This window comes from Scophthalmus maximus, chromosome 8 (genome assembly GCF_022379125.1).
Source record: "Scophthalmus maximus strain ysfricsl-2021 chromosome 8, ASM2237912v1, whole genome shotgun sequence".
NCBI classification, from domain to species: Eukaryota; Metazoa; Chordata; class Actinopteri; order Pleuronectiformes; family Scophthalmidae; genus Scophthalmus; species Scophthalmus maximus.
The window spans coordinates 1,973,799-1,992,849 of NC_061522.1; the positions used below are offsets into that span (position 1 = coordinate 1,973,799).

General features: G+C 39.8%; 2 protein-coding genes across 7 annotated transcripts; both read right to left on the reverse strand.

Annotated features, from left to right (window-relative positions):
- Positions 1 to 69: 69 nt before the first annotated feature.
- LOC124849358 (B-cell receptor CD22-like) lies at positions 70 to 7,853 on the reverse strand. Its single transcript, XM_047333966.1, has 12 exons — positions 6,980 to 7,853; positions 6,204 to 6,569; positions 5,618 to 5,839; positions 5,106 to 5,438; positions 4,788 to 5,021; positions 4,191 to 4,454; positions 3,609 to 3,863; positions 3,250 to 3,510; positions 2,264 to 2,354; positions 2,090 to 2,150; positions 1,086 to 1,285; positions 70 to 889 (listed from the first exon to the last, which is right to left on the reverse strand). The coding sequence occupies exons 1-12, from the start codon at positions 7,032 to 7,034 to the stop codon at positions 829 to 831; spliced, it is 2,403 nt and encodes an 800-aa protein (XP_047189922.1). The 5' UTR covers positions 7,035 to 7,853; the 3' UTR covers positions 70 to 828.
- Positions 7,854 to 8,597: 744 nt separating this feature from the next.
- LOC118312694 (sialoadhesin) lies at positions 8,598 to 15,822 on the reverse strand. 6 transcript variants are annotated; one of them, XM_047333963.1, is made up of 13 exons: positions 15,661 to 15,821; positions 14,913 to 15,278; positions 14,514 to 14,735; positions 13,999 to 14,334; positions 13,681 to 13,914; positions 13,084 to 13,347; positions 12,499 to 12,753; positions 12,146 to 12,373; positions 11,787 to 12,047; positions 10,792 to 10,882; positions 10,618 to 10,678; positions 9,614 to 9,813; positions 8,598 to 9,417 (listed from the first exon to the last, which is right to left on the reverse strand). In XM_047333963.1, exons 1-13 carry the CDS (start codon positions 15,713 to 15,715, stop codon positions 9,357 to 9,359), a joined length of 2,634 nt encoding a protein of 877 aa, XP_047189919.1. In that variant the 5' UTR covers positions 15,716 to 15,821; the 3' UTR covers positions 8,598 to 9,356. The 6 variants fall into 6 exon arrangements, with proteins under 6 accessions (XP_047189919.1, XP_035493411.2, XP_035493410.2 ...); XM_035637518.2 differs by having other exon boundaries at positions 11,862 to 12,047; positions 12,146 to 12,400; XM_035637517.2 differs by having other exon boundaries at positions 9,614 to 9,750; positions 12,146 to 12,400.
- Between the last annotated feature and the right edge of the window lie 3,229 nt (positions 15,823 to 19,051).

The window sequence follows — 19,051 nt, forward strand, 5'->3', positions numbered from 1 at the left end:
GAATATTTTCCAATGCAGAGCAAAATGTTTGAGATGTGCTCAGTGTTATACAAGAAAAAAAGGACACAATTCTAGGTAACTTTTCTTTAATTATGTTTTGCTTACTACCACAGGAGTCAGGGGAGGAAAATATATGTATTTCCTCCTATTAAGCAAAATGAAACATATATGCAGAACAAAACAAGGAAAAAATTCAAAACTCGAGGCTTCGAAAACCACAGCTCACAATTAAACAGACAGGCTCCTGGAAGTGGTTTTCTGTCAGTAAAACACAACTCATTACTAGCATCTAGTGGCAGCAGTTGAGTCTCTACAGCTAAGTCTCATAATGCTTGTTTTTCACCAAATGTTCAGAGCCCCAAAAGTCCTGACAGGTGAAGATAATAACTTGTTCCCACTCTATAAACATCTTGTGCACAAAAGATGAAAATCACCTGTCGGGACTTATAGGGGCTCTGTACAAATGTGCTTTCAAACAGTAAATTTTATCAATGGACTTAAGTTAAAATAATAAAATAAATAAAAAAGCCAAGTACAAGCTGACAGGCTGTTTGTCATATGAGACATACAGCAGGTAATTATCAAGTTTGTAGCTGCAAGTTTAAATATGTTTGAGTTGTTGATATATTTAAAGTATGTAAGATTTATTCTCAGGGGAAATTAATCCAATAATTCTAAAAGACATGTCACTAAAAAGTGACACTAGAGTCGGGGTATCACCACAGTCTGTAGGATTAATGCTGTCGGCATCATGAATAGTACAAACTTCTGTGTAAATCCATCCAGTAGTTGTTGAGATATTTCAGTCTGCAGACGTCGGTCTACAGATCAGAAGTTTTTCGTGACTGTACTGTACAACGTGGCTGGATCCTCTCCAGTGTCCTGTACTCTGCTCATGGAAGGGGATGAAATAAATAAGTTAATCAGGACATTTACTATTAACAAATACAAATGTTAAAAACAGTGATATGAATTTAAAGAACAATAGAATGAAACTGTCACGACAGAGCGAAAACAAAGTACTTCATTGATTGTTGTTGTGAGGTGTTTATGAGGATAATGTTCCTGAAAGAAGAGCTGCTCACCTCGGGTCAGAACTTTTAAAGGTGACAGTAGCGTACGCAACCTCATCCTCCTCCTCTTCATCATCATCATCATCATCCTCCTCGTGTCCGCTGGCTCCTACCGGTCGGATGTTGGAGTAGATAGGATCTGTCTGGTTCTTCAAGAAGTGGACAGTGGCAGAGTGAAAGTCACGCTGTTCCTCCGACTGATTGGACGGAAACTGCAAACACAAGTTCACCTTTAAATCTTGTGTAGCAGTCTGGACAACCCCAGAGACCAACTACATCATTTCTGATCAGCTACTATCACCAGAAGACAGAAAGCCTGTGATTCTTCTAGAAAACCACACATGTAAGTAAGGTCTTCAATTTGGCTACCAAACGTGAACATTACAAGCAACCTCAACGTGATAAAAGGCCAAAGCAACGTCCCCTCAGACAACGAACAATCTGCAACTGTATGACAGAAAATTGAAAAGTTAAATAAATATCACGTTGAAATACCAGATCCTGCACGTCATCATGTAAGTTATCGTTGCCTATGAATCATTTCCATCTGTTGTCACACGGTGTCATGGTGATAAATATGAGTGGACAGGAGCGAGAGCAAACTTCTTCAATGTGACAACCTTTTCCTTTCAGTTTCGTAGCCTATATTATTGTTTTTTGGTAATGAATAAATAATTCACTACCACCGTGCTGTCCATGTTTAGTTTGAATCAAGAACGCACAAGGTCAAGTCGTCTAGACGTTGCTTTTTGTAATCCATCTTCGTAAATGTGTAGTTTCACCAGGCGTTAAGTAGTTAGGAAAAGATGGGACTTTCACCATGAGTGATCGGATCTCAAATGCGTCATCCTTGTGATTTCACACTGGTAACTTATTGAGCTGATCACATGAGGACGTTAACACCAGGTCTGAACGGGGTTAGAGGGAATTTACAGAGTTTGGAACAGAATTAACTTCCATGAAGATGTCAGACCAACATGAAGAGCTTCTCAATCACATTATTTTTCAACCCGCACCTTCTCACTGTCGTCAGATCGGTCTCCGGGTTGGGATGATTGCTTGGAGGTTCTCATTTTTCTGATCAGGATAATATGTAGAAAAAGAATAGTCATGATTTTGGTAATTTTATTTAACATGATTGATTTTCAGGTATTCAATGGACAAAGCTTTAGGAAAACAGGTCTGCTCACCTTATCAGGAAGAAGGTGAAGAGAAGTATTATTCCGAGGAAAACACCAGAGGTTATTAGAATGACAGCAGATTTCCATGCTCCAAGGGAAACTGTGATGAAAGCAAGATGATTCATCAACATTTTCCTTTTTTGTGGTTAGTTACAAGAGTTTTCTAATTTGTTATATCACAAAAACATTAGTAACAATACAGGTTCCTATAATCACATGTTCAAACAAATGTATTTAATGACTAAAACGACTCAAGATTGAATTAACAAAACAAGCTTTTCCAATGTACTTTTAGGTAGAAATGAAATATACTGCACCTCCATGAACAAGAATTTCCATGCAATTTTTTATAGGATTTAGGGATGAGGCAGTTTTCTGATTAATAATAATAATAATAATAACAATGATAAATGTTCGTTTTGAAATGTCTCAACCACTGACATAAATAATATTTTAGCATGATACAAGATTTTGAAACGTGTACAAAGAACTAGGGATGTATTTTCAACTTCATTTCAAATATCTAAAGGCATCATCCAGTTTAAAGCATAGACTGTATATTCCAGGTCTGGAAAGTGAAGCTCAAAACCTGTATTCTCATGAATGACCTGCAGAGGGCGACTCCACTGGTTGTTTCTATAGAAGTCTGTGAGAAAATGACTCTACTTCTCACTTGGTTTATAACTTACGTAAAACGGAGTTCATGGTTCAATTAAAAGTTTGAAGTCTTCTTCAATACATGATGTTCATTTGTACAGTATGGTCCATTTAGTGTCAAATAAGCTCCTTATACATTTGGAGCGATTAATAGCTAATAACGCTACTACTTCTGGTTCCAAAAAAACAAGATGGCGCTGGTCAGAATGCTAAACTTGGGCTATGGGTGCTGCCTTGGTTGTTGGGCCACAACACAAAAGGAGATGGAGATGTGATTGGAGCGTTTCACTCACAGAGGTTATCAGTGGTATCAAGATAATACCCCCCCAAATATTTACCTGCCTTAACCGTCAATCTTACGGTGGAATTGTGGCGCCCTCGTATGTTCTGGGCTGCGCAGAGATAATTCCCACCGTGTTCAGCTCTGACGTCAGCGATGATGAAGATCTGCTCTGATGCTTTTGCTGAGTCGCTGTTCTCCTTGTTCCAGGTGTAATCAGCTGGTGGATTAGCATCACTGCTGCAGGTCAGATTCACTGAGCTGCCCTCCACTATCTCACCACTGGGACTCACTGACACGGAGGGAAGCTTGGGAGCATCTGGTAAACAATTAAATACGCATGGAGACATTAATATAGGCCTGTTTGATTTAGAACTGGCCATGAAATTAAATGACAGAAAATAAAATGTGACTTACAAAGGACATCTATGGATTTCGATGTCGAGTTGTGTCCATGTTTATTCTCACATTTGCAGTGGTAAACCCCTCTGTCCCCAGAGCTGATGGCAGTGAAATGATAAATGTTTTTCTGTTCCCCAATCCTCGTATGGTTCCTGTACCAGGTACAATTGGCTGCTGGATTAGCATCACTGCTGCAGGTCAGACTCACTGAGCTGCCCTCCACTATCTCACCAGTGGGACTCACTGACACGGAGGGAGACCTGGGAGCATCTGTATGAAAGAAAGACCGATTATAAGTTGAGAGGGAATTACTACTCATTACTCATATTGTTTTTAACATTTGGTGACATAGATGGTACGACGTGGGAAGTGGAAGATGCTCGGGTGAATGGACGTCAGGTGAAGTGGGTGACAAAGGGGAACAGAGTCGCTAAACTCAAGGTTTCAAAACGGCAGTTCGCAAAAACCAATGATGTCGCGGTGGATTGTCACTCTTCGTGATCAGTCAAGTGAACTTCATGTTTAAAATCTTTGATCAAAGACAAAGCGTGGGACAGATTCAATATCTCTTAACCTAATAATCAGTATTTAACTCACATTTCACAGCAATTATAATGTCTGTTGAATTCCTTCCCAGCTCATTCTCAGCTGTGCAGTGATACACTCCAGAGTCTGACGACTGGATGGAGCTGAAAACAAACCGAGTCCCTTCAAGGAGAAGTTGAAATTCTTCCCTTTCATTTTTCTTGTACCAGGTGTAATTGGCTGCTGGTTGAGCATCACTGCTGCAGGTCAGAGTCACTGAGCTGCCCTCCATGATTTCACCACTGGGACTCGAGACAACGGGAACCTCTGGAGCACCTGGAGGATGACAATATTAACAAACGCACACAGGATGAGAATTTCATTATAACATAGTCTGTAATATTTGTTAAATGTTTAATATTGAAAGAGAGGATATTTCCAGAGAGAAAAAGATTATTTTACATTTAAAACTGCATTTGATTATTCGATATCTCCTTCCAGACACATTTTTAATTAAACTGCTTAATTGAATCAGGTTTTACTCTAAATAAAATACACTTTGTTTGAGGAAAGGACATGAACATGTGTATAACTGAATATGACCTATTGTTTGGATAAACTTTCCTACAGATTTGATTATTGTAGTTTAAAAATGAGAAGTAAACTTACACACAGAAGCAGAACGGATATGCTCATGTCCTTTTATAGCACAGTAATAACTGTCTGCAGCTTCAACGTGTTCAAGGAGAAAATATTTTTTTCCCCCTTTAACTTGGTTGTGTTTGTTGTACCAGACGTAGGAAAGATGATGAGGAAGCTGACAGCTGCTGTGACATGTCAGCTCTGTCCAGTTAGAAATCTGAATCTTCATTGATCTCCTCACGTGTACCTGGAGCTGAGGGTCTGTGAACAGCAAACACAGGCGTTATTTCAACATTTCAGACATCAACATTTCAAACTGACTGATTTCCAGTGGAAGAGACTTACCTTTGACAGACAATGTGACTCCAGGTGAACCAGTCCACGTCCCTCCATGTTGGTTTGTCATGAACCTGAACTTGTACTCAGCTGAGTCGCTCTGTCTCAGGTCACTGATTCTCAGACAGCACTTGTCTTCACAGGTGTACTCCACACGACCTGAATACTTCGGATCTGTTGTCAGATCCACATTAGGGTCTTTAACAAACCAGAATGATCTCGCCTTGTTATTCAGTTTTCCTGGGTATGTGTAGGTGCAGTTAATATCCACTGTTGATCCTCTGAAGGCACAGATCTCAGTCGAAGCGTAACTCACACCCCATCCATTCTGACTCTGCACCACTGTAATGATTTAAAAAAAGAAAAGTTACTAACATTGGCATAAAAGTAATATTTTAACGTTGGTAAGTCAAAAACATTTGACTAACAAATGCAGGGCAAGACACATAAAGTAGCATGCATGAGCTTGGTTACTCCAGCAGATGGTGTTATGTCAGTCAAATACTTGAGCGTAAACTCACACATTGGCGGGGAGCGTGACCTCTCGTTGTCTTTAACGGCACAGGAAACTATATATCCATAATAAAATCTACTTGAATAAGACGGAGAAGGTCCTCTCTGAATCTCCCGCTGATTGTTGTACCAGACGTAGGTCAGAGTATGAGGGAGAGGACAACTGCTCTGACACATGAGCTCTTTGTGAGATGAATACTGGTTTGAACTTCTCACCTGTACCTGAAAATCTGAGTGAGGAAGAGACGTCTTTACTTTAGACCGAACTGTCAACACACACACACACGCAGACACACACACACACACACACACACACACACACACACACACAGACACACACACACAGACGTTTAACAGCAGGCACACGATACGTGAACCACACAAGATGTTGAATTAAATGTTAAATTATATACAGTCACTGATCGTCTTTATATACAGTCACTGATCGTCTTTATATACAGTCAGTGATCGTCTTTATATACAGTCACTGATCGTCTTTATATACAGTCAGTGATCGTCTTCATATACAGTCAGTGATCGTGATCACACAACATGTTGAATTAAATGAATAAATGTTCAGATGAGAAATGTTACCTGCAACAGACAACGTGACTCCAGGTGAACCAGTCCAAGAGTCTGCAGGTTGGTTTGTTGTGAACCTGAACTTGTACTCAGCGGAGTCGCTCTGTCTCACGTCACTGATGATCAGGGTGCACTTTTTCTCTTCTTTTTCACAGTCATACAGCACGCGACCTGAGTACTGCGGGTCTGTTCTCAGATCCGCATAAACCCCAATACTGTCTTTTATAAACCAGAATGATTCCGACACTGCCCTATTCGGGGTGTGTCTGAGTGGGTATGCGTAGTTGCAGTGAATGGTCACTGTTGATCCTCTGGGGGCACAGATCTTAGACTCAAGAGCATCGTAAGTCACACTCCATCCACTCTGACTCAGCACCACTGCAACACAGAGCGGATGAGGGAATCGGATTAACAACAACATCACAGAATATTAATTTTTAATTTATCACTTCTGAATTAAATTTCCAAAACGTCTTCCTCGGGTGTCACCAGGCGGCAGGTTTTCATTTTAACTCAAGACTCCACAACCTGACGACAACTCCTGCCCTTAGAGGAACTCAGTAATATAATAATAATAATAATAAAAATAATAATAATAAAAATTTAAAAAATAATAATAATAACAATACACTAAAACTGTCAAATTCTATAGAATCAGAAGAGAACAAGTGTTTTGCAGTTTTACAGGTGGTGATCTGAAAATGGAAAAAAAAATCACTTGCTTCACATTGAGGTGGATGTGACCGAGTCTAAAGTAGATTAACAAGGCAAATGTAGATGTACTGTACCTGGCACAGTAAGAAGAAGGACAACAAATCCACTCGCTGCTGCTGTTACACTCATAGTAGCTGCTGCAATCACCGTCAAACACAATAAAAATGAGTCTGCAGACAAATAATGTGCATAACTCACGTCACAGATCACAGAAGAGCGTGAAAGTGGAGACCAAAGAGAGAAGTCAAGCTGGTTAATACATCCAACTTCCTTCCTCTTTACACTACTCAATTAACATGAATGCTGAGCCAGCTGGCGGCAGATAAGATCTAAAAGACAGAAGTTACTTGTGGTTTTGTGCAAACTATGAACTTCTTAATTTAAGACTGTGAGAAACGACGTCCGTGACACTGTCGTTACCAAACCTGTTTCCTCCGCATCGCAGCAGCAGAAAAACTCAGACGCTTTTAATCGCATCAGTTCAGTGTCTTAAGAAGGACAGAGAGATAAATCAAAGAAAGATTTAACAGTTGACACAGCAGTGCACTTTGTCATCCATCGGAGAAAATAATTTTGAGCTGTTGGCTCTTTTCGTCAATGTCGTTTTCCAGGTGTCTTTAAAATAAAAACCGAGTTGGAAAAGAAAATGGTTATTTGGTTAATTTTTCCTGGTCCGAGGAAAAGGAATCCTGAGCTTCCAATCGATCACAAGGTCATAGAGGAAATGAAGAACAAGTCTTCCCTCTTAACATCTCAGGCCTACATTCAACCAAACCCCTGTTTTTGCTCCTCGTGTCAGATTCGTCTCCATGATGGCGAAGGTCACCTGGGTGGAGCGCTGGCCTTCGTCCGCAGAGTTCTCCAGCGGTCCAAGCCTGCAGGCTGAATGCAAGAGCCTTCAGGATGCTGCATATGACCTGTCTGTCAACGGCTGGAGTCTGTAGACGTGCCAGATCATGTCCTGCATGCCGTAAATACAAACATCTATTCATAATATTAATTCGTTGTCTGTTTGAAATGTTAAAACATATAATTTCTCCTGCAAAATATTCCATTGTCGAGGTTGATCTGTGTTGTTGTTGTGTTATTTCTCTCCTCTGAGGTTGACTCAGCTTCTGAGAGGAAAATAGAGAAGATATTTATATTAGGTGAATATGTTGCAGATATTAAAAGATATAAGTAAGATATAATAAGTTAAAACAATTAAATCTGAAGTCTGGCATTTTTCTGCCCTGAGGTTGTGCAAGTAAATGAAATAGTTGAGTTATGGGTTGAATGTGTGTTTGTACTACTGATGCAACAAAGTCATATTTAATCAGTAGTTTCCTGCTGAAATAAACAAATAGCTTGATATGAAGTCCAGGCTGGAGATTCCCTTTGTGTTCAAAAGGTTTTGTTGATAAAGCAGCTGCATCGCCCCCAGTTTGTTGACCTTAGATACTGAGAGGAAAATGAAAAATATAAATTAGGTAAGGATATAGCAGATATTAAAAGATATAAATAGTCCAACTGTGAACCTATATATATTAGCTTTACCTGTCTTGCTGTGCCTCCTTTAAATTGAAGCTGTGACCCTTCATCACAGATCGTGGCCTTCGTGTGGACACGATGTGAAAGTGTGAGGAATATTTTCCAATGCAGAGCAAAATGTTTGAGATGTGCTCAGTGTTATACAAGAAAAAAAGGACACAATTCTAGGTAACTTTTCTTTAATTATGTTTTGCTTACTACCACAGGAGTCAGGGGAGGAAAATATATGTATTTCCTCCTATTAAGCAAAATGAAACATATATGCAGAACAAAACAAGGAAAAAATTCAAAACTCGAGGCTTCGAAAACCACAGCTCACAATTAAACAGACAGGCTCCTGGAAGTGGTTTTCTGTCAGTAAAACACAACTCATTACTAGCATCTAGTGGCAGCAGTTGAGTCTCTACAGCTAAGTCTCATAATGCTTGTTTTTCACCAAATGTTCAGAGCCCCAAAAGTCCTGACAGGTGAAGATAATAACTTGTTCCCACTCTATAAACATCTTGTGCACAAAAGATGAAAATCACCTGTCGGGACTTATAGGGGCTCTGTACAAATGTGCTTTCAAACAGTAAATTTTATCAATGGACTTAAGTTAAAATAATAAAATAAATAAAAAAGCCAAGTACAAGCTGACAGGCTGTTTGTCATATGAGACATACAGCAGGTAATTATCAAGTTTGTAGCTGCAAGTTTAAATATGTTTGAGTTGTTGATATATTTAAAGTATGTAAGATTTATTCTCAGGGGAAATTAATCCAATAATTCTAAAAGACATGTCACTAAAAAGTGACACTAGAGTCGGGGTATCACCACAGTCTGTAGGATTAATGCTGTCGGCATCATGAATAGTACAAACTTCTGTGTAAATCCATCCAGTAGTTGTTGAGATATTTCAGTCTGCAGACGTCGGTCTACAGATCAGAAGTTTTTCGTGACTGTACTGTACAACGTGGCTGGATCCTCTCCAGTGTCCTGTACTCTGCTCATGGAAGGGGATGAAATAAATAAGTTAATCAGGACATTTACTATTAACAAATACAAATGTTAAAAACAGTGATATGAATTTAAAGAACAATAGAATGAAACTGTCACGACAGAGCGAAAACAAAGTACTTCATTGATTGTTGTTGTGAGGTGTTTATGAGGATAATGTTCCTGAAAGAAGAGCTGCTCACCTCGGGTCAGAACTTTTAAAGGTGACAGTAGCGTACGCAACCTCATCCTCCTCCTCTTCATCATCATCATCATCATCCTCCTCGTGTCCGCTGGCTCCTACCGGTCGGATGTTGGAGTAGATAGGATCTGTCTGGTTCTTCAAGAAGTGGACAGTGGCAGAGTGAAAGTCACGCTGTTCCTCCGACTGATTGGAAGGAAACTGCAAACACAAGTTCACCTTTAAATCTTGTGTAGCAGTCTGGACAACTCCAGAGACCAACTACATTATTTCTGATCTGCTACTATCACCAGAAGACAGAAAGCCTGTGATTCTTCTAGAAAACCACACATGTAAGTAAGGTCTTCAATTTGGCTACCAAACGTGAACATTACAAGCAACCTCAACGTGATAAAAGGCCAAAGCAACGTCCCCTCAGACAACGAACAATCTGCAACTGTATGACAGAAAATTGAAAAGTTAAATAAATATCACGTTGAAATACCAGATCCTGCACGTCATCATGTAAGTTATCGTTGCCTATGAATCATTTCCGTCTGATGTCACACGGTGTCATGGTGATAAATATGAGTGGACAGGAGCGAGAGCAAACTTCTTCAATGTGACAACCTTTTCCTTTCAGTTTCGTAGCCTATATTATTGTTTTTTGGTAATGAATAAATAATTCACTACCACCGTGCTGTCCATGTTTAGTTTGAATCAAGAACGCACAAGGTCAAGTCGTCTAGACGTTGCTTTTTGTAATCCATCTTCGTAAATGTGTAGTTTCACCAGGCGTTAAGTAGTTAGGAAAAGATGGGACTTTCACCATGAGTGATCGGATCTCAAATGCGTCATCCTTGTGATTTCACACTGGTAACTTATTGAGCTGATCACATGAGGACGTTAACACCAGGTCTGAACGGGGTTAGAGGGAATTTACAGAGTTTGGAACAGAATTAACTTCCATGAAGATGTCAGACCAACATGAAGAGCTTCTCAATCACATTATTTTTCAACCCGCACCTTCTCACTGTTGTCAGATCGGTCTCCGGGTTGGGATGATTGCTTGGAGGTTCTCATTTTTCTGATCAGGATAATATGTAGAAAAAGAATAGTCATGATTTTGGTAATTTTATTTAACATGATTGATTTTCAGGTATTCAATGGACAAAGCTTTAGGAAAACAGGTCTGCTCACCTTATCAGGAAGAAGGTGAAGAGAAGTATTATTCCGAGGAAAACACCAGAGGTTATTAGAATGACAGCAGATTTCCATGCTCCAAGGGAAACTGTGATGAAAGCAAGATGATTCATCAACATTTTCCTTTTTTGTGGTTAGTTACAAGAGTTTTCTAATTTGTTATATCACAAAAACATTAGTAACAATACAGGTTCCTATAATCACATGTTCAAACAAATGTATTTAATGACTAAAACGACTCAAGATTGAATTAACAAAACAAGCTTTTCCAATGTACTTTTAGGTAGAAATGAAATATACTGCACCTCCATGAACAAGAATTTCCATGCAATTTTTTATAGGATTTAGGGATGAGGCAGTTTTCTGATTAATAATAATAATAATAATAACAATGATAAATGTTCGTTTTGAAATGTCTCAACCACTGACATAAATAATATTTTAGCATGATACAAGATTTTGAAACGTGTACAAAGAACTAGGGATGTATTTTCAACTTCATTTCAAATATCTAAAGGCATCATCCAGTTTAAAGCATAGACTGTTTATTCCAGGTCTGGAAAGTGAAGCTCAAAACCTGTATTCTCATGAATGACCTGCAGAGGGCGACTCCACTGGTTGTTTCTATAGAAGTCTGTGAGAAAATGACTCTACTTCTCACTTGGTTTATAACTTACCAAAACGGAGTTCATGGTTCAATTAAAAGTTTGAAGTCTTCTTCAATACATGATGTTCATTTGTACAGTATGGTCTATTTAGTGTCAAATAAGCTCCTTATACATTTGGAGCGATTAATAGCTAATAACGCTACTACTTCTGGTTCCAAAAAAACAAGATGGCGCTGGTCAGAATGCTAAACTTGGGCTATGGGTGCTGCCTTGGTTGTTGGGCCACAACACAAAAGGAGATCGGGACGTGATTGGAGCGTTTCACTCACAGAGGTTATCAGTGGTATCAAGATAATACCCCCCCCCCCCCCCACACATATTTACCTGCCTTAACCGTCAATCTTACGGTGGAATTGTGGCGCCCTCGTATGTTCTGGGCTGCGCAGAGATAATTCCCACCGTGTTCAGCTCTGACGTCAGCGATGTTGAAGATCTGCTCTGATGCTTTTGGTGAGTCTTCGTTCTCCTTGTACCAGGTGTAATCAGCTGGTGGATTAGCATCACTGCTGCAGGTCAGATTCACTGAGCTGCCCTCCACTATCTCACCATTGGGACTCACTGACACGGAGGGAAGCTTGGGAGCATCTGGTAAACAATTAAATACGCATGGAGACATGAATATAGGTCTGTTTGATTTAGAACAGGTCATGAAATTAAATGACAGAAAATAAAATGTGACTTACACAGGACATCTAAGGATTTCATTATGGAGTTGTGTCCATATTGATTCTCACATTTGCAGTGGTAAACCCCTCTGTCCCCAGAGCTGATGGCAGTGAAATGATGAATGTTTTTTGGTTCCCCAATCCTCGTATGGTTCCTGTACCAGGTACAATTGGCTGCTGGATTAGCATCACTGCTGCAGGTCAGATTCACTGAGCTGCCCTCCACTATCTCACCACTGGGACTCACTGACACGGAGGGAAGTTTGGGAGCATCTGGTTAACAAGGAAATATGCATGGAGACATTAATATAGGTCTGTTTGATTTAGAACTGGCCATGAAATTAAATGACAGAAAATAAAATGTGACTTACAAAGGACATCTATGGATTTCGATGTCGAGTTGCGTCCATGTTTATTCTCACATTTGCAGTGGTAAACCCCTCTGTCCCCAGAGCTGATGGCAGTGAAATGATGAATGTTTTTCGGTTCTCCAATCCTCGTATGGTTCCTGTACCAGGTACAATTGGCTGCTGGATTAGCATCACTGCTGCAGGTCAGACTCACTGAGCTGCCCTCCACTATCTCACCAGTGGGACTCACTGACACGGATGGAGACCTGGGAGCATCTGTATGTATGAAAGAAAGACCGATTATAAGTTGAGAGGGAATTACTACTCATTACTCATATTGTTTTTAACATTTGGTGACATAGATGGTAGGATGTGGGAAGTGGAAGATGCTCGGGTGAATGGACGTCAGGTGAAGTGGGTGACAAAGGGGAACAGAGTCGCTAAACTCGAGGCTTCAAAACGGCAGTTCGCAAAACCAATGACGTCACGGTGGATTGTCACTCCTCGTGATCAGTCAAGTGAACTTCATGTTTAAAATCTTTGATCAAAGACAAAGCGTGTGACAGATTCAATATCTCTTAACCTAATAATCAGTATTTAACTCACATTTCACAGCAATTATAATGTCTGTTGAATTCCTTCCCAGCTCATTCTCAGCTGTGCAGTGATACACTCCAGAGTCTGACGACTGGATGGAGCTGAAAACAAACCGAGTCCCTTCAAGGAGAAGTTGAAATTCTTCCCTTTCATTTTTCTTGTACCAGGTGTAATTGGCTGCTGGTTGAGCATCACTGCTGCAGGTCAGAGTCACTGAGCTGCCCTCCATGATTTCACCACTGGGACTCGAGACAACGGGAACCTCTGGAGCACCTGGAGGATGACAATATTAACAAACGCACACAGGATGAGAATTTCATTATAACATAGTCTGTAATATTTGTTAAATGTTTAATATTGAAAGAGAGGATATTTCCAGAGAGAAAAAGATTATTTTACATTTAAAACTGCATTTGATTATTCAATATCTCCTTCCAGACACATTTTTAATTAAACTGCTTAATTGAATCAGGTTTTACTCTAAATAAAATACACTTTGTTTGAGGAAAGGACATGAACATGTGTATAACTGAATATGACCTATTGTTTGGATAAACTTTCCTACAGATTTGATTATTGTAATTTAAAAATGAGGCGTGAACTTACACACAGAAGCAGAACGGATATGCTCATGTCCTTTTATAGCACAGTAATAACTGTCTGCAGCTTCAACGTGTTCAAGGAGAAAATATTTTTTTCCCCCTTTAACTTGGTTGTGTTTGTTGTACCAGACGTAGGAAAGATGATGAGGAAGCTGACAGCTGCTGTGACATGTCAGCTCTGTCCAGTTAGAAATCTGAATGTTCATTGATCTCCTCACGTGTACCTGGAGCTGAGGGTCTGTGAACAGCAAACACAGGCGTTATTTCAACATTTCAGACATCAACATTTCAAACTGACTGATTTCCAGTGGAAGAGACTTACCTTTGACAGACAACGTGACTCCAGGTGAACCAGTCCAAGAGTCTGCAGGTTGGTTTGTTATGAACCTGAACTTGTACTCAGCTGAGTCGCTCTGTCTCAGGTCACTGATTCTCAGACAGCACTTGTTGTCTTCACAGGTGTACTCCACACGACCTGAATACTTCGGATCTGTTGTCAGATCCACATTAGGGTCTTTAACAAACCAGAATGATCTCGCCTTGTTATTCAGTTTTCCTGGGTATGTGTAGGTGCAGTTAATATCCACTGTTGATCCTCTGAAGGCACAGATCTCAGTCGAAGCGTAACTCACACCCCATCCATTCTGACTCTGCACCACTGTAATGATTTAAAAAAAGTAAAGTCACTAACATAGGCATAAAAGTAATATTTTAACGTTGGTAAGTCAAAAACATTTGACTAACAAATGCAGGGCAAGACACATAAAGTAGCATGCATGAGCTTGGTTACTCCAGCAGATGGTGTTATGTCAGTCAAATACTTGAGCGTAAACTCACACATTGGCGGGGAGCGTGACCTCTCGTTGTCTTTAACGGCACAGGAAACTATATCTCCATAATAAAATCTACTTGAATAAGACGGAGAAGGTCCTCTCTGAATCTCCCGCTGATTGTTGTACCAGACGTAGGTCAGAGTATGAGGGAGAGGACAACTGCTCTGACACATGAGCTCTTTGTGAGATGAATACTGGTTTGAACTTCTCACCTGTACCTGAAAATCTGAGTGAGGAAGAGACGTCTTTACTTTAGACCGAACTGTCAACACACACACAGACACACACACACACACACACACACACACACACACAAACACAGATGTTTAACAGCAGGCACACGACACGTGAACCACACAAGATGTTGAATTAAATGAATAAATGTTCAGATGAGAAATGTTACCTGCAACAGACAACGTGACTCCAGGTGAACCAGTCCAAGAGTCTGCAGGTTGGTTTGTTGTGAACCTGAACTTGTACTCAGCGGAGTCGCTCTGTCTCACGTCACTGATGATCAGGGTGCACTTTTTCTCTTCTTTTTCACAGTCATACAGCACGCGACCTGAGTACTGCGGGTCTGTTCTCAGATCCACATAAACCCCAATACTGTCTTTTATAAACCAGAATGATTCCGACACTGCCCTATTCGGGGTGTGTCTGAGTGGGTATGCGTAGTTGCAGTGAATGGTCACTGTTGATCCTCTGGGGGCACAGATCTTAGACTCAAGAGCATCGTAAGTCACACTCCATCCACTCTGACTCAGCACCACTGCAACACAGAGCAGATGAGAGAATCGGATTTACAACAACATCACAGAATATTAATTTTACTTTATCACTTCTGAACTAAATTTCCAAAACGTCTTCCTCGGGTGTCACCAGGCGGCAGGTTTTCATTTTAACTCAAGACTCCACAACCTGACGACAACTCCTGCCCTTAGAGGAACTCAGTAATATAATAATAATAATAATAAAAATAATAATAATAATAACACTCTGAAACTGTCCAATTCTAAAGAATCAAAAGAAAACGTGTTTTGCAGTTTAACAGGTGGTGATCTGAAAATGGAAAAAAAATCACTTACTTCACATTAAATTGGATCTGACCGAGTCTAAAGTAGATTAACAAGGCAAATGTAGATGTACTGTACCTGGCACAGTAAGAAGAAGGACAACAAATCCACTCGCTGCTGCTGTTACACTCATAGTAGCTGCTGCAATCACCGTCAAACACAATAAAAACGAGTCTTCAGACAAATAATGTGCATAACTCACGTCACAGATCACAGAAGAGTGTGAAAGTGGAGACCAAAAAGAGAAGTCAAGCTGCTAAAAACACCCAACTTCCTTCCTCTTTACACTTCATAATTTACATGAATGCTGAGCCAGATGGCGGCAGACAAGATCTAAAAGATGGAAGTTACTTGTAGTTTTGTGCAAATAATTCAATTCAATTCAATTTTCAATTCAATTTTATTTGTATAGCGCCATATCACAACATACATTGTCTCAAGGCACTTTACATAGTGAGGTCAATATTACAATATTACAGGGAAAACCCAACAAATCCCACAATGAGCAAAGCACTTGGCGACGGTGGAGAGAAAAAACCCCCTTTAACAGGAAGAAATCTCTGACAGAACCAGACTCTGTTGTGGGCGGAGCTTCTGTCTCAACCTGTTGGGGTGAGGAGAGAGAGGGGGAAGAGAGGAGAGGTGGGCAGAAAGAGGGTGGGAGGAGAGACAGTAGGAGAGAAGAGAGAGAGAGGACAGTTGTACAACCGCCGCTGTAATCTCTACCAGACTGATACTTATAATTAAAAAATACAATTATGTTGTTGTTATTATTAGTGATGATATTAATATTAATAATATTAATAATAATAATAACCACGGGTTTGGGTCCTGCAGCTCTGGGGTCAGAGATACACTAGGAGAGATAGAACACACAAACAGGGTTAGTGACATGTACTGTAAACATATCGGGGGATGGGGGGTAGTATAACAGTTGCTTTAATTTCTACCAGACTGATACTTATAATTAGTGAAAACTGACTCTTTGAATACAATGATGTTATTAATGATAATAATAGTAATAATAAGAATAATAATGACGGGTTTGGATCCTGCAGCTCTGGGGTCAGATCTACTAGGAGAGAGAGAAAACAGAGTTAGTGACATGTAATGTAGATACATGGGGGCAGAGAGAGAGAGAGAGAGAGAGAGATTGAAAAGGTGGGAGAAGGAGAGAGATATAAAGGAGAGAAAGAGGGAGAAGGAGAGAACGGGAGAGGGAGAAAGATGCTCATGATATAAGTTCCCCCAGCAGGCTAGGCCTATAGCAGCATAATAAAGAAATGGTTTATTAAACACCTGAGCAGCTCTAACTATAAGCTTTATCAAAAAGGAAGGTTTTAAGTTTAACTTTAAATGTAGACAGGGTTCTGGTTCCAGAGGAGAGGAGCCTGGTGGCTGAAGGCTCTGCCTCCCATTCTACTTTTACAGACTCTGGGAACCACAAGTAGTCCTGCATTTACAGAGCGAAGTGAGAGCTCTGTAAGATATGATGGAGCTTGATTATTAAGGGCTTTGTAGGTTAGGAGCAGTATTTTGAATTCTATTCTGAATTTTACAGGAAGCCAATGCAGAGATTCTAACACTGGAGAAATATGATCTCTTTTTCTAGTTCCTGTCAGAACTCGTGCTGCGGCATTTTGGATTAGCTGGAGTCTTTTCACAGACTTATTGGGGCATCCTAGCAGTAATGAATTACAGTAGTCCAGTCTAGAAGTAACAAATGCATGGACTAGTTTTTCAGCATCCTTTTGAGATAGGATGTTTCTAATGTTCTTGATATTGCGCAGGTGAAAGAAGGCTGTCCTAGAGACTTGTTTTATGTGTGAGTCGATAAAGATAAATTGATCTGATCTAATATGGAATTATTAATTAAAGGTAATACATCCTTAAATAGCCTTGATGGAATAGGATCTAAAAGACAGGTTGATGGCTTGGATGAAGTGACAAGTGAAGCATATATATTTAGGATTCTAAATATAAATTAGGCGATACTATTGGTTCAGAAGCTACTGTACTGGACAGTGTGTCTGTGCTATTAGTGGGAAGAATCTGGTTAATTTTTTCTCTGATTGTAATAATCTTATTAGGAAAGAAGCTCATGAAATCATTGCTACTTAGAATCAACAACATCATCAATTTGTGTGGGAGTAAAGTTTTGATAACTATCCTGCACTGTATCGACACATGGCAGTGGAGTAAATAACGAAGGAACTTTTTCTTTGAATTTACTAACAGAGTTTTATGATAGACACCTGCTGTAATAGAAATTTTCTCCACATTCAGTAAAGTTAATAATGGAGAATTCAAATGTAACTAAGTAGTGATCGGACAGAGGGTTTTAAGGAAATACTATTAGATTGTCAATGTCTATGCCATATGTCAGAACGAGGTCGAGGGTATGATTAAAACAGTGAGTGTTTTTTTTTACATGTTGAGTAAAACCAATTGAGTCTATGAGCGAAAAACAACTCAGATAAAAAGTCGGAAAATTCAGATAGAAATTCAGAGTAAGGGCCTGGTGGTCGATATACAACGAATACAATAACTGGTTTTTGACATTTCCAGCTTGGGTGAAAGAGGCTAAGAGTTAGGCTTTCAAATGAGTTAAAACTATGTTTAGGTCGAGGGTTAAGCAATAAGTCTGATTGGTAGATTGCTGCTACTCCTCCTCGGCCTGTGGTCCGAGGAATGTGACTATTATTATAAGAGGGAGGTGTTGATTCATTTAAACTAACATATTCTTCTGGCTGTAGCCAGGTTTCAGTCAAACAGAATAAATCAACGTGCTGATCAGTTATCAGATCATTCACTAACAAAGATTTAGATGGAAGTGACCTAATATTAAATGATCCACATTTTATTGTTCTATTCTTAGGTTCATTTATAGGCTTTGTGTGGATCTTTATGAGATTTGTGTGAATTACACCTCTTTTATTTACCTTTGGTTTAGATAGTTGAAGTGGTCGTGGGGCAGAAACAGTTTCTATGGGGTTTTGTGGGGGCGATTGCTGTAATAGAAGCGCAGAGAAGCGTGTAAGACTGCAACTCTGCTTCCTGGTCTCAACTCTGAAATACCACGGGTTTAACCGTCTAGGTAACCGAGACAGGTTTCTACAAATGAGAGCTGCACCATCCAAAGTTGGATGAATGCTGTCTCTCCGCATCAGACCAGGAATTCTCAAAAGGTGCGCCAGTTGTCTATGACTTATGCAGTTGGTGAATTCATCCAGGACCGCCAGGTGAGTTCTCCTGCCAAGCACTGATTTAATGTCTTTATATTTGAGGCCAATCTTGAAATGTAGTCATATAACCAGGACCTGATGTTACAATCACTGAAATCTTTACTTACCAGTGTAATCCCCTGGGCAATTTTGCTCATACACTCTACTTTAGTTTCCTCTTTTTTGTTTTGTTTTTACAGTTCTGTAATTATTTTGTATTTCAAAGGGGAGTTGTGTAAATGACT